This window comes from Petaurus breviceps, unplaced genomic scaffold (assembly GCF_028583685.1).
Source record: "Petaurus breviceps papuanus isolate PSGF00001 unplaced genomic scaffold, PetGlider_PUasm1.0 181, whole genome shotgun sequence".
NCBI classification, from domain to species: domain Eukaryota; kingdom Metazoa; phylum Chordata; class Mammalia; order Diprotodontia; family Petauridae; genus Petaurus; species Petaurus breviceps.
The window spans coordinates 12,964,017-12,980,117 of NW_027185784.1; the positions used below are offsets into that span (position 1 = coordinate 12,964,017).

General features: G+C 38.5%; 1 protein-coding gene across 3 annotated transcripts in view; it reads left to right on the forward strand.

The window, feature by feature from the left end:
• Positions 1-822: 822 nt before the first annotated feature.
• The window catches only part of KLHDC10 (kelch domain containing 10), a 65,848-nt gene continuing 50,569 nt past the window's right edge, over positions 823-16,101 (forward strand). Inside the window, exon 1 of one of the 3 annotated variants that reach the window (XM_069087212.1) lies at positions 823-1,121. In XM_069087212.1, the coding sequence (XP_068943313.1) occupies positions 962-1,121 (160 nt within the window). In that variant the 5' untranslated portion in view covers positions 823-961. The remainder of the gene's footprint in view (positions 1,122-16,101) is intronic. The other 2 variants (XM_069087210.1, XM_069087211.1) reach the window with 2 other exon arrangements.

Below are 16,101 nucleotides of genomic sequence, written 5' to 3' on the forward strand. Positions count from 1 at the left end.
GGTCTCCTCACAATTATGAACCGGGACATCTGAGTGGGCACTGTCTGGGAGGAGGGTTGCCGGGTTAAGTGTGCAGCACATCCGAAGGGTTAGGTCAGGGGTATCTATCTAATAGCAAGGCTTGATATTTGGTGAGCCTGCCACTCGCCAGCCACTGGTGGCCCTTTGCTTTCAGGATGCTCTGAACTCGATGGGGACTTAGAACTTCCAGGGGCTAACCAAGTGGAAGTTTAGAGGCTTCCTCAATTAGAATGGCTGTAGCAGCTATTGCCTGGAGGATTTTGATTGTATGGGAGAGCTAAGTAGCGCAGTGGATAGAGTGCTGGCCTGGAATCAGTTCAAATCTGGCCTCAGACCCTTACTAGCTGTGTGACCCTGGGCAAGTCACTTTACCCTGTTTGCTTCAGTTTCCTCATCTGTAAAATAAGCTGGAGAAGGAAATGGCAACAACTGCAGTGTCTCTGCCAATAAAACCCCAAATGGGATCACGAAGGGCCAGCCACAGCTCAGAAACGACTGAACAATGACAGCTGTAAGGTGAGGGGGGGGGAGAGGGGGTCCAACTCTGCCAGCATTAGCCTCCCCGGCTTCGGATCGATTTCTCAGGAGCTGCAGCCCGCTGGCGACCAGAGCCGGGTAGATGAGATGATGGTGTTGTTGCTCTAGTCTTTACCTTCCCCTCTCCCCCCTCCCACTTCTACCTTTTTTTTCTTTCTAGCCATAGCTATGGTTACCACGTCTCTCCTTTCCGCCTGCCAAGAACGCGGCCTTCTATTGGTTGCCTTCGCCGGGGCGGTCGGCGATTGGTCATCGGTGGGATCCGTCCGTCCCCATCCTTTCCCTTTCCATTCTTTCCCTGTCCTGGGAGAAGGAGCCCAGGAAGGATTACTCCTCACCGGCTCTGCCGGCGGAGGAGCGGCCGGGACGGAGCTGGGCCGTTCGCGGGTGGAAACGACGAGTCATGTCGGCGGCCCAAGGTTGGGACGGAAACCGCCGGCGAGGAGGGGGCACCGCGGGGGCCGGCGGCGGCGGCGGCGGTGGCGGCGGTGGCGGGGGTGGGGGCCGCGGAGCGGGGCTACTCAACCGCTTCGTGAAGCTCTGCGGGCCGCCGCTCCTGCCAGGTGAGGCTCCCCTCGGACCGGGCTCCGGGAGGGCGGGAGTGCCCCCTCCCGCGTCCCCAGTCCCCTGCGCTCAGAGCTTTCGGATCCGCTGGCGTTGTGTGTTGCGTAGCGGAGGCCTCGGCATCCTCGAGAACTGACTTGTCTTGTTTCTTTACCAGCTCCTTCCCCTCCCCGCAGGGTGGTTTGGGGAGAAGAAGATATTGGCTCCCTGTGGTGGGAAGCCGCTCCATAAAGGGCGCCTTGTTAGGCTTAGGGAAAAGCATTGCGAGGAGTGGTTCTTCCAGATGGACTTGTACTTACGAGGATGAGGTGTTATGAGACGGAAGAAATGAGGGGGGCACAAAAAGGATGCACAAGTTCCGGGAAAGCTTCTCTTCCTTGCCTAGAGGCCTAGAAATGGGCCATTACAGTAATTGGCATTTCAGCGAGATCAAGGACTAATTGCACTCTGGAAAGGGGTCGAAGGGTCAGTGATGTTTGATTTTGAAGGAAGGAAAGGAAGCTTTCCTTTGGGGTTTCACTTAGAGGCACACTTAAGATTTAGTCAAAAGCACTTAACATTCAGTATAAACTTGCTTCCTCATTCCTCTCCCCCAAAACAAACAAACAGATCTTTGTTACTTGAATTTATCATTTTGATTTTTAGATTGAATTAAATCAAATGTTTTTTGTGTACACATCCCAAGATGGCATGATTCATTGGACATCTAAGTCAATAAAAATATCAGGAAATACTACTGTCAAAGATTTTAAGAGATATGTATCATTATCAGATACTATATTGGACAACACTATTTTGGCCTTTTACAGGATAACTTAATGCAGTGCAATAATCACAAGCAAAGCAGTCCTAAGGTGCTAGTTGAATTGAGGCAGAAGTAGGTAGGAATAAAGTCTGAAGGTGTTTTATTGATAGTTTTTTAAATTAACAGGACAAGTTAGTTTTGAAGGTTGCACAATGCTTTGAAATAAGGCACTTTGTATTTTACAAGTGTAATGACTAGTATTTTACAAGTTTAATAACTAATCACAATACAGGACATTTGGGAAAATATCTTAAATCTTTTGTTTAAATTTTAAGCCTGGATAATTAATTGTGGAGGGATATATTGTAGGATTTGTGGTTTGGGATAGAATAATACTGTCTTCCTTTATATATCCAGCCCTACTCTTCCTCCTGAACTCATGTTTTTCCAGTTACATATTGAATATATCAAATTGGATTTCCAACTCAACATATCCAAAACTGTTACTACCTTTCCCCCAAAAAAACCCATTTCCCTCTCTAACATCCCCAGATCTGTTAAGGGCACCACCGTCCTTTAAGTCACCCAGGTTCATCTAGCAGTAATCCCTGACTTAGCAGTTTTCCTTACCTCACATATCTAGTCAGTTTTCAAATATTGTCATTTTTACTTTGTTGCAGCTATCTACTTTACTCACACAGTCACTGCTGTAGTTTATGCCTTCCTGCTAGGACTATTTATAGTAGCTTCCTAACATTTCTGTGCCTCAAATCTCTCCCCATTTCATTCTGTCCTTAACACACCAAAGTGATTGTTCCTAAAGTGCAAGTCTGACCATGTTAGTCCTCTACTCAGGAAACTGCTTGTTGATACTAGGGTCACATATAAGCTACTCTTTTTAGTAAGGCCCAGCCTACTCTTTGCCAGTCTTATATTTAACTCCCCTTTTACTCTTCTTTGGTCTAGCCCAGCAAATCAGGATTTGTTCTCTGAAGTTTGGATTCAGCTAAAGGGCTGAACTTGAGGACTTAGAGGGCCACCTGTGGCCTCAAGGCTTTTAGAGGTTCCCCACCCCTTGGTCTAGCCAGTTGTAATTTTTTGCTATTGCCAGATAATTCCATCGGTGATTCCCTCAGAGGTTCTAGGTGGTAAGGCTTGCAGGATGTGAAGTACCTTTGGTATAACTTCTAATTGTTCCCCAAAGATAAACATAGGTAGGGACAGGGGGAAAATTGAAATCAGTAAAGACTTCCAAGTCTACATTGCTTCTCTTCTGTCCTTGCAGTTCACTTTTTACGTTTATCTTTTCCTCTTTAGGCTCTCCACTAGGGTTTTTTTTTCTGGCACTTTGGGTCATTTTAACACCTCTCCATTCAAAAGAGATGGATCTTATTTTTATACTTTGAACTTATTAAGGAGGCAGGTAGGTGAGTCAGTGGATAAAGCACTGGGTTTAGAGTCAGGAAGACCTGAGTTAAAATTCAACCTCAAGCTATACATTTAGATTTGTAAAAGACCTCAGATACCATTTTATTCAACTCCTCATTTTGCAAATGAAGCAGGCCCAGAAACATTAAGGCATATGGGTTGTATCATGGATAGAATGCTGGGCCTTAAATCAGAAAGACCTCACATATAATCTAGCTTCATATATACCTACTTTTGTGATGCTGGGCAAATCATTTAGCTTCTCTTTGCCTCAGTTTTCTCATCTGTAAAATGGGGATGATAAATGGTAAATGAGGTAACATTTGAAAAATGCTTAGCACAATTCCTGTTATACAGTATATAGAAGGTGTTATATAACGTAGCAATTATTTACAATGATTATTACACTAGATATTACATTGTTATCATTCTTTTAGGTATTTGGATTTTAAGCCTTTGGTCTCATGAAACAAAAGGGAGGATATTTTTTTGGTGTGGGGTGGGGGAGAAGGTTGTATTGGGGAGAAATTGAGGACCTGTCTTCTTTAAAAAGGTTTTTTTTTAAATTATCAAGCATATATTATTTTCCCATCCCTTTTCTCCTTTCAAAAAAAAAAATATAAGCCCCTTATATTATAGGAGCTTAGTTACAACAAATTTCTACCTTGGCTACGTCCAAAAATATGTTTCCTGTATATTTGAGGTGAGCAGCATTCTTTATCATCAGATGTTTGGAATCCTTGTTATCACTGTATTGTTAAGAGTTCTTAAGTCTTTTCAGAACTGTTTATCTTTACAACATGATATTATAGTATAACTTGTTCTTGTTCTGCTCACTTCTTTCTATATCAGTTCAAACGTGTTCTCAGGTATCTCTGAAACCATCCGTTTTGTCTTTTCTTCATACCACAATGTTGTTCCATTATATTCATACACCATAGTGTGTTCAGCTATTCCCCATTCAATAAGTACTTCCTTAGTTTCTAGCTCTTTGCCACTACCAAAAAGAGCTTCTATACACATTTTTCTATTTGAAGGACTTTTTCCTCTTTCTTTGATCTCTTTGAGGTATATAGGTGTAATAAGTGATATTACTGGGTCAAAGGAAATGCACAGCTTAGTAAATTTTTGGGACATAATTTCAAATTGTTTTCCATAATTGCTGGGCCAATTAATAGCTCCACCAGCAGTGCATCAATGTGCCTTTTTTCTCTCAGCCACCACTCTGACTTTTTTCATTTTCTTTTTTTTGGTCACTTTTGTCTACCTGAGGGGTGTGAGGGTAGAACCTTAGAATTGCTTAGAGAAATTTTCATTTCTCAAATTATTACTGATTTGGAGCATTTTTTCATATGGTTATAAGTACTTTGTATTTCTTCCTGTGAGAATTGCCTGTTGACATCCTTGAACCATTTATCAGTTAGGGCTCTAGTCTTATAAATTGACTCTTCTTATAAATTTAATCAGCTAGGAAATGAGACCCTTATCTGAGAAACTTGTTGCAGATTTTTCCCCCCATTTGAGTAGTTCCCTTCTAATTTTATCTATTTGTAACTTGTTTGTGCAAAAAAAAAATTTAATTTTATGTAATAAAAATGATCCATTTTGTCTTTTGTGATCCTCTATCCCTTGTTTGGTTATAAACTCTTCCCCTAGTCATATATTTGAAAGATAATTTCTTCCTTGTTCCTCTAATATTTTATGATATGACCTTCTATATTTATGTCATGTATTCATTTCAAACTAACCTTTGTATGTAGTATGAAGTGTTGGTTTAAACCTAATTTCTAACCAGACTGCTGTTTTCCTAGCAGTTTTCATCAAATAGTGAGATTTCACCCTAGTACCTGGAGTCTTTGGATTTAATTGAATGCTAGCTTATTAGGTTTATTTGCTTCTGTATGTTTTGGGCCTCATCTCTTTCACTAATTGCTCTATTTTAAAAAAAATTATTTTTTTAAATTGCTCTATTTCTTAAGCTCAAATTATTTTGAGAATTATTTCTTTGTACAAAGTATATTTTGAGGTCTGGTACTGCTAGACTACCTTCCTTCCCACTTTTTTTTCATTATTTCCCTTGAGATTCTTGATATTTTATTCCTCCAGATGAATTTAATTTTTCTTTTTTCTTTAAAATAATCCTTTGGTACTTTGCTATGGCACTGATAAGTAAATAAATTTAGGTAATAATGTTATTTTTATTATAGAAATATGGAACATTTCGTGAAATTGCATATCAGTTTTATTAGTGGGCCATGTTAATCTATATTATTATAATTTTAATGTATGTGCTGTTGAATGGAGTACAGGTTGGTGTTTGTTTTGTTTTTCACAAAAATAAGATGAAGGCTGGCCCTTATGTTAAATTTGCTCTTAAGTCATTTTTAAGAGTATCTGGGAAGTAGGGTCTCTGACTTAGTCCCTCTGACCTGCTATCCTATGCCTCTTCCCCAAGACTCTGAAAAATTGGGAATCTATAAACTGTTCTCATGTGTCATCCCTTTTTTCCAAACCTGTAGTGTTATGGTCTGAAATTTCTGCCTTAAACTCTCTGGCACCCAGGACACATGGCACCAGGAGTTGTGATATTAGAATTCAAGATTCAATAACCTTTTAGGGGTATTTGAGGGTACGTAGTAGAAGACTGGAATGGTGGAACCTAGGGAATTTCAGCCCTTGATTTTAGGGGCAGGGTTGGGGGCTCTAGGATTTGGGTTATTTGTAAATAAGATCTATGACATCTGGCTGTGGGATTGACATTGATTTTAGATAGTAAACTAATAAAATGAAAACAAACACTAAATTTTGTTTAGCTTTGTAAAAGTAACATTAATTGGTCACTTTATCTTTTACATATAAATGCCATGTATCATCACTATTTAGGAAATGTTATCAGTAAACATGTTAGGTATTTTATTTGAGTTCAGCCATAAATTCCACTTAAGTATGTTGAGAGTTCACAGATTCCTAGATTTAGAGCTGGAAGGGATATTAGAGGTCATTCAGTGTACCCCCTCTCATTTTAAAGATGAGGAAACCAGTCCAGATAATAGGTTTGTGACTTTCTCAAGGTAGCAAATGTCAGAACTGGGATTTAAATCCAGTGTTTTTTCTAATACACTATAATTTCCCCTCATAGTTTGTTGTTCTTGTAGTGTCATAACTTCCTCACCTCTATTGAGTCTCTGAAATAAAATTCAGTTCACTAACCCTTTCCCTACTTTCCTTTAAGTAACCCTGAAATTTTTTTTTAGGTTTTCCAAGTTTTTGGTTTTTAAAAAAAATCTTTATTATCTACAGAGGGCAGATAGGTTGTAAAACAAGCAGAAGATTCAAAGATGCAAAACCAAGATCCAAGACTTGAATCTTTAGTAAAACATTGGAATCTAGGAGTCTTGCTACCTGAGTTCCCTGCCTGGTTTTTGACACTAATTAGTTGTGTAGTCTTGGACAAGATTCAGTCAACAGGCTTTTATTAAGCTCTTACTATGTGGCAGGCACTATGCTAAGCACTGGGGATACAAAGAAACACAAAAACAGGTCTTGCCCTTAGGGGAGCTCCTATTCTAATGGGAGCTTCTACATGGAAACAACTATGCACATACAAGATACAGGGTTAATTGGAATCAATCTCTGGGGAGGTACTAGCAATAAGGGGGACTGGGAAAGATTCCTTGCAGAGGGTGGGATTTTAAATGAGACTCCAAGGAAGCCAGGAGGCAGATGAAGAGGGAAAGCATTCTATATTCTTTGAAATACTGTGTTCTGTGTTTTTTTTTTTCCTTTTGTGTAGTTGGAGGCTTTAATTGCCTTCTGGGCACACAAACTTTAAAATATGTTATCTACATTAATTTTGCTATCCATAATGGTCAGTTCATGTGAAGAAAGTGTAATGCAGCATGAGGGACAGCCAGTGAAAATGCACAGACTCAGGAGATGAAATGTCTTATGCAAGGAACAATAAGGAGTAAGCCTAAAAAGATAGGAAGGGGTCAGTTTATGAAAGGCTTTTAAAAGCCAAACAGGATTTTATATGTGATTCTGAAGGTAATAGATCATTGAAATAAATTTATTGGGGGGTGAGGTGTGTGAGTGCGAGAGAGAGAGAGGGAGAGACATGATCAGAACTGCTTTAGGAAGGTCATTGGAAGCTGAGGGGATGATAGACTGGAGTGGGGGGAACCTCTGGACCGCATCTCTAAAATGAAAGGATTGGGTTAGATATCTTAAGGCCCTTCTTAATTCTAAGAGTTTTGATTACATAATTTTTCTTGGCTTCAATCTTAGCAAAAGAGCCTTGTGGAAGAGGTGTTAGATTTATGCTTGGCTTCAAAGGGCAGTGGATTAAAATGGAAAATAATCAGATTTGAGTTTGCCTAAAGGAAAATTTTCCTAATTATTAGAGCCAACAGTGGAACCAGTTTACTTGGGAATTAGTGAGTTCCTTCTCATTGGAGATCCTTTAAAAGTTTTAGTGGGTATTCTTTTGATCTTTGAGGTCGCTCTTCAAACAAGCAAACAATGCCTCACTCCTGCATGTCCTCAGCTAATTAAATGAAATCTGTGCTCTGTCAACTTGCCACTTACTTGCCCCAGCATTTACCCTTTTAATCTCTTTTCCCAATGTGGTCTTGCCCCACCAGATAATCACAACAAAATATCTGGGACAAAATTATAGCTGTTGGTCTCTCAAATTTCAAATTAAAAAACAAAAACAGGAATAAAACGCAAATGACTAATTCATCACAATTATTAAGGCAATCCTAAAATTCCAGAGACCTGCCTTGGTTTGCATTCTTTCACTGTTGGGCATATGGACATAGCCTCAGTGGCTGGCTATGTCCATATACAGGACTGAGGACTGCTGATTCAGCTGCATTGTCTGGCTTCCAAAAAGCCATTCAAAGCCAGTTTATACAAATGTAAGTCTCTTAAAGCTGGGAGGTGCCTTTTTTCAATTGCATAATAAATTGCAACACAAAAGCATCCATTTCCAGCCTGGAAAAGGCTGAGCACAATTAGTGCTTCTGAATATGACTTTCGAAATTGTCCTTTTTTAATGAGTGGAACAGTTCTTTCTCCATATCAAAAAATTCAGTCTTTATAGGCTGCTTTGAAGTTAAAACAGGTTGTGAAGAACATCTAGTAGAATTTGGAGAAGACTTAAGTTAACTAGAGACTTGAAGGTTCAACATATCTGAATGACCTAAAATACAGTTTACTTCACTTATCTAGAAGGTACATTTCTTCAGTACGGAATATACATTGTTCTTTTCTTGCTGAATGGCCATAGGCAGTTTATTCTCTGATGTCCTAGGAGTAAGGAGTGTCTCACAGTGAAGAATCACTAAAGGCATCATTAGAAGCATAAAGAACAATCCAGGCTCCCCTTTCTTTGTCTGCCCTGCCCATACCCCTACTTGAGTGAGCTCATTTTCCAGTCTTGCAAGATCGTGCCAGTTGTTTAGAGTTGGACTTGAGTCACTTAAGTCCTCTGGCAATTTAGGCTCAAAAATGAAACAGAATATGACATTTGTAGGTCATTTGACAGGTAACCAAAGGATATTTACTCAGCCATAGCAGGAGAAGGATTACAACAAAAATAGACATTGAGGGCACTTCAGATTGATTCAGCTAAGTGAAGCTCCCTTACATGCATTACTCATCTTGTTCTGTGAGGCTGCTTTGTACTCAGTCTGAACCCTTCTTGGGGAAAGCCTCAATAACTTTTAAGGAAAAACTAGCTTAACCTGCATGAGAAGAGGGGTTTAGATATTACTTTTATTTTTTTGCTTTTTGGAGGGCAGTTGGGATTAAGTGACTTGCCCAAGGTCACACAGCTAGTTTTTGTGTCAAGTGTCTGAGGCCAGATTTGAATTCAGGTCCTCCTAACTCCAGGGCTGGTGCTCTATTCACTATGTCACCTAGCCTCCCCACTTTTACTCACACCTATGAAGTAGATACTACCATTATCCATATTTCACAGAAGAAGACACCAAGGTTGTAACTAGGTCAGTATTTGAATTTCAGTCTTCCTGAATCCCAAGTCCAACATTTTATCTACTGTCACTTAGCTGTCTGTCTTGTTTTTGTTTTTTTTTTAACATTATGTGCCTGGCAGATGAGGCAGTTATGATCATATTGTTGGGTTTTTAAAGAAAAATTTAAGCCAGGAATTTTCAACTGTATTAATAATACCAATTAATAGCAACCTCTCTCTCTTTGCTGAAGTGTATCATGCAAAGCATTGGAGCAATATAAGAGTCACTTGAATCCAAAAAAAGCTTGTAGAAAGTCACAGTTTTGTGTTTGAGGAGTGAAAAAAGCTAAAAATCCCTAGTTAGAGAATTAGTCTCAGTCTAGACCTTTTTTCTAAATTGCCTGGCTATTCTCAGGATCCTTCCACCCGAGGTGCCCCCCCAGAAAAAAAAAAAAAAGAAAAAAATCCTAAGAGGTATGCATAGTCAAGCAAAACGAATTCCCATTTTTACAGTGTCCCAAAATAAGTTTCATTCTGTACCTTGAATTCATCACCTCTCAATAGGTGAGTTTGTCCCTAGTCTTTTGGAATTGTTTGATCATTGCGTTGATTAGAGTTCTTAAGTCTTTCAAAGTTGTTTATATGTTGTTGTTATTGTATAAGTTATTTTCTGGGTTCTGTTCACATCACTTTATTTTATTTTATTTTTTTTAAGCAATTGGGGTTAAGTAACTTGCTCAAGGTTACATGGCCAGGTGTTTCTGGGTGGGTGCTAAGTGTCTGAGCATGGATTCGATCCCCAGGTCATCCCAACACTGGGGCCGGTGCTCTTACTCGCTGTGCTACCTGGCCACCCCTGTTCACATCACTTTATACAAGTCTTAGGGTTTCTGGGAAACTGATACTAATATAATTTTTTACAGTACAATAAATATTATTCATAAATCATCCTGGATTTGGTGGTGTACACCTATAATCCCAGCTACTGGGAATGCTGAGGCTGGTGGATTTCTTGAGTTTGCTATACACCTGAACTTCAAGAGGACTAAAACTGTTTGGACATCCAAATTAAGTCTAGAATCAATATGTTGAGCCTCCGGGAGCAGAGGTCCTCTAGGTTGCCTGATGAAGGAAAACTGGAGTGTCAGAATTTTCTTGCTAATAAGCAGTGAGGTAGAGCCTTTGAGTTGCTGCTGTACTTTTAGCCTGGGAGACATAGGGCAACCAAAAAGTTAATATAATTTATTATTCAGCAATTGACAGGCACCTCCTTAGTTTGAAATTCATGGACACTATAAGAACTGCTACAAATATTTATGTATCTACAAAATACAAATATCTACATATTCTTCCTTTTCCTTTGAAAGGGAATTCTCTGGGGCACTGTGCCATTCTTTCTGCTTCCTTGCCAGTATGGATTATTCGCATCTTGTGTCAATTTTGCCAGTTCTCTTTTTGAGAACTGTTCATTCATATGCTTTGACTACTTAACCATTGGGGAAATTCTTTGGCTTTTAGTGTTTCAATTCAACAGATATTTACTTAGAGAGGTGGGAATGGGACTATAAGCATGTGATGATTCATGCATTATTAGACATATGTAGGTTTAATTTAGCTTTTTTGTTACAATAGAGAGGACTCCTTGGTTGTGGTAGTAGTAAGGTATATCAGAACTGACTGATAAAAAACCAAAAGGTATCAATAAAACTTACTTTAAAAAATAACTTTGAACTATGTGTAAAGACACTGTGCGATAGTGACATTGAACTTTCCTTGTGTCCCACTTGTCTTTTTGACATTTCCTAACTTACAACTGAAACCTCTGTTATGTATTGCTTCTCTCTTGTGGATGAATGAAGCATTTATTAAACTCCTTACTTTGTGCAAAGCACTGTGCTAAATGACGGGGATAGAAATAGGAAAGTAAGATAGTCCCTACTTTCAGGAGCTCATAGTCTAACGGGATAGACGACACATGGAATGTTTAAGTTGCAAGTTAGATGGAAAGGTCCCATAGTCCTTAGGATTCATTGGCAAAGCATCCCAGTCATTTTGTCTGATAAAAATCATGTGTTTCTGATGTTGAACCATTTGACAGTGTCAAAGACTTTAGTGACAAGAAACTCTTTTCTCTGGGTCTCTATAGCTGTTGCACCTGCAGGAATGATTTCCAGGCTGCATTTCTGGAGGAGTCACTTCCCAGGATGGCTCTGGGCTGAAAGTATTACTATTCCCAAGTCTCTTGGGTTCTGGGTCCTATCTGTCTTCATCAGAGTATGGGGGGAAGATGCTGATCAAAATGGTGATGATAGTTCAACTTGGTTGGTACGTGATGCTTTCTGTCTCCGCCTTACCTTTACTTTAGCCTGCCTTGTAATTGGCAGTTGGTTGACAGTACTTGGGGACTTCACAGGATTTGCTTCTGGGGATGAAGGCTGCTAGTACTGGTTGAGGTGGAGAGAAGACAGGTTGTTTGGAGCTGCCATTTCGAGGACTCTTGTGCTTATAGGCTTGTTGCTCTGCAGTTCTTGCTAGTAGTGATGAGGAAGGTGGGTCCCTTCCCTACAATGATCTCTCTCCTCAAATGTGACTATGGGGGGCTGACCTGAAGCAGGTCTGCTGATTTGGGAATCGTATTTTCAAGGCTTCTGGGTTGTCTCCATTGGGGTCTGTGTGGAGATGATGGACAGGGCAGTGGTGGTTTGTTCTTTCTGGCACAAAACTGCCTTTTTACTCTCCCTTAGGGTGTCCTACTCTACCATGCTGGCACCAGCATGGTGAGCCCACTGGAACAAGGGACCACCAGACTGCTTAAGGAGGAGCTAACTAGAACAGGTCAAAGCTTCCATGCTAATCAGTAGTGTGGTTGCACTTGACTTGTTGCTACACTTCTAGCTTTAGTGTTCCAACTTGGAATTTTTTTTTAAATTTTCTTTTTGGAGGGGGAAGGCAGGGCAATTGGGGTTAAGTGACTCGCCCAAGGTCACAGGGCTAGTTTTGTGTTAAGTGTCTGAGGCCAAATTTGAACTTGGATCCTCCTGATTCCAGGCCTGGTGCTCTATTCACCATGCAATCTAGCCGCCCCCAACTTGGGAAATTTTTTGAGAGTAGTCTGTTATTAAACTTTTTTTGGTGTTATTGATGCCTTTTGTTTTTATATTATTTCTTTTTGAATGTACCCCCCCCCCCCAGTGAACCTCCACTTGTAGCAGAGATTTTTAAAAAAGCCATTTAAACAAAATTAAACACCTTAATCACATTTGATGGGCTGTTTGACAGTCACATTTAGATTTCTTCCATGTTGTCAAGGACAGGAGGGAAGTGGATTTTTACATTACTTTCATTGGACTGTATTTAGTCATTATGATTCCAGTTATAGAATCAGTTTATTTTCTTTTTCTTTTTTGTTTACATTGTCACAGTTATTGTATAGGTTTATTTTTCCATTTATGCTTACTGGTGTTAATACATGCATCTTCCCACATTCCTCTGAATTCCTTCATCTCTAGCATTTCTTATGGTATAGTGACAAACATCCTGTTACATTCATGTGCCATATCTTAGTCATTCTATAGTCAGTAGGCATATACTTTGTCTCTGGTTCTTTGCTACCATGTAACTGCTGCTGTGAATATTTTGGCTTCTATGGGACTTTTATTTTTGTCTTTGACTTTGGGGTATATGTGTAACAGTGGCATCTCTAGATGAAAAGATTTTAGTCACTTTTTTCATATTACCAAATTGCTTTCTAGAATGGTTGGACCAATTTGTATCTCCGTCAACAGTATACCAATTTTCCTTCATCATTTTTGCTAATTTGTTGGGTGTGAAGTGAAAGCACAGCTATTTTAATTTTAATTTTTTAAAAAGTTATTGTTTTGGAGGAGTCTTTCATATGGTATTAATAGCAATTTTTGAGAATGATTAATATCCTTTCACTGCTTATCCATTGGGAGATGGTTCTTGGCATAATATATTTTTGTTAATTCACTGTAGTATGTCTTAAATATCAGGCTCTTAACCAGAAATGTTTGATGCAAAGATTTTTTCCAGTTATTAATTTCCTTCTTATACTACCTCTATTGAGTTCGTTTTTTTGCAAATGTAATGGAAATTTCCTGTTTTATCTTTTGTGATCTCCTCTCTCCCTCATTTGATCAAGAATTCTTCTAGTAGCACTAGTTGTAAAAGATGCAAGATCTCACCTTCCTTTAACTTTTTTTTTTATGTTGTGACCCTTTATATTCTGATTGCATAGCCATCTTTGGCTTATTATGGTACTTGGTATAGTTTGAATATAGTTTCTGAAATTGTTTTCTAGTTTCCTAGTAGTTCTTGTCAAATAGGGGGTTCTTCCTCAAGTAGTTTATATTTATCGAACATTGGGCTTAAATTGTTTCTGATTCTTGCTTATTGAGTTGGTTTTAAAAATTATCAAATAGTTTGATGAGTACTACTTTATAACATAAAGCACTATTTCTCCTTCACTCCTACTAGTTTTATTATTTCCCTTAAAATTCTAGGTGTTAGTTCCTTCAGCTGAATTTTGTTACTGTTTTGTCTAGCTCTCTGAAGTAATACTTCATTGGTTTAATTGTAATACTAAATCTATGAGTTAATGTCATCATTTTTGTTATAATTGTTGTGACTTGAACATAAGCAACGACTTTTCCTCCAGTTATTTAATTATTTCTTAAAGAGTGTCATATGATTGTAAAACTCTTGAGTTTCTTGGTAGATTGACTCCCAGATATTAATACAATTTATAGTTATTTTGAATAGGATTTTTTTTTCCCTTCTGTTTCCTTCTGATAGTTGCCCTAATTGGAAGCTGGGTTAAAGGATGTGTGTGTGGTATTCAGTGATTTGCTTCAGGACGGATGGGGTAGCAGACATCTGGGAAGCAAGCTTTTTCCCTCTGGGTTTGTATCTTCACCTTATAGTCCTGCCTGTCTTCCTATACTAACATGTCCCTTACCTGCTGTTTCCTGGTGTTGAAGTGGGGTTGTAAACTTTTAAAGGGGAATGGGACCAGATTTTTTGGAGGAGGGTCTGCCTTTCTCCCAGTTCAACTATATTCAACTTGACTGGAATTTCTGCTTCCTTCTGGACCTATCTTAAGGTGTAGTAGACACACAAAAACCACTTGCAGTTGCTAGCTGAGGTGGGATTTTGAGGCCTTTCTGCACTCCCAGATGGCTACTCTCTAGCTAGACCTGTCTGGCCTCCTGACAGTAGGATCCTCCCACAAACCTTAAATCACAAGTGTTCTTCCCCTTTCCCCTCCTCCCCCCCTCCTATTTCTTCCCCCCATTTTCCCCACTTTTACTCAACTAAATTTTCCCAGGTACCAGCCTTGCTAATTGTAGCTCTCATTGGAAGCAAAACCCAGATACTAACAAAATGTTAGTCAGAGAACATATAGTATAGAATTACTTATTGCTAGTTATGATATACATCATCTTTTAAGTATTTTGACTATAGAGCTATGTTCATTGGAACTTGTTCACTTCTAGACCATATTTACTTGGAAAGAGGCACGACTGAATTAATTAACAGAAGTTGAATTAGCTAATTGAACCCATATGTCTAACTAACATGCTTTAAGGAGAAACGTCCTTTAGAATAGTACCTGAAACCCCACAATATTTCCTTTGAAGTTGTTGGGAAAGCCTTGAAGTTTATTATCTAAAGATGATGTATTTCTCCATTTCTGAAATGTTTCGAAAGAGATTACAGAGAAAAGTATACTTCTTAACCTGCTGGTGAATCTGCAAATAAGTCTGGTAGATCAACAGAATATCAATTTGCATGAGCCATTCTATGAATATATTAGCAGATACTTAAGGAACAATCAATAACCAGCTATCTATGCCTTGAACCAGATGCAGAGATATAGAATATATACTTATTAATGATTTCTGAGGAGAGTTTTCTAGAAATTGTAGGATATGAGTACTAATGTTTTTATAGAAAGAAAGCAGTCTTTATGATTTTAAAGGCTATTGTGAAATAAAATTTTTTTTACCACAATCAAATTCATATTTTTGAGCACTGGAAAATGGATTTTAATCTTAGATTTTTGTCCTAGTACTCTCAAAGATTTTGGATGTTAGGCTTATCAGAGATATTTAATGTAGATTTCTTTTCAAGCAGCATCTTCTGGTTCTCACTGCATTGATTTTGGGGGCCAAAATTGGAAATTTTTATATAGGTAAGCATGTCAATTTTGCTTTTTGTTGTCGTTGATTCCTGTTCAGTTATTACTTTTCCCCATATTCACAATTATGAAAAGCATCTTTCACTTTTCTAATTTTGTTATGGGTTGATTTTCCATAGTTAAATAATTTATCAGTTTGGAATTTATTGGGATAATAAGTGTAAGATGCTATTTTTCATCAGACTGCTTTTTAGTTTTCCCAGAAATTCTTGTTGAGTAGAGTACTTTTCCTGAAATAGTTTTGTGTTCTTGAACATTAGATTGCTTTGTGTATTTATTTGTAGTTCTTGCTTATGTAGTTTATTCTCCTATTGCACTTTTTAATTTTATATCCAATATCAAATTTTAGAATTGCTGCTTTATAGCATAGTCTGACATGAGGTAGCATAAATGTCTCCCTGCTCTAACCTATTTATCCTACTTTTTAAAATCCCTTGATATCCTTTTTCTTTCATTTCTCCAAATGAATTTTGTCTTAATTCCATAAGCCAATCCTTTGATAATTTTATTGATATAGCTCTAAATAAATTGAGTATTTGGGGGTATATTGTCATTTTTACTTTTTGGTACAGTGCAGTCATAGACTGTGATGAGACATTATCTCCT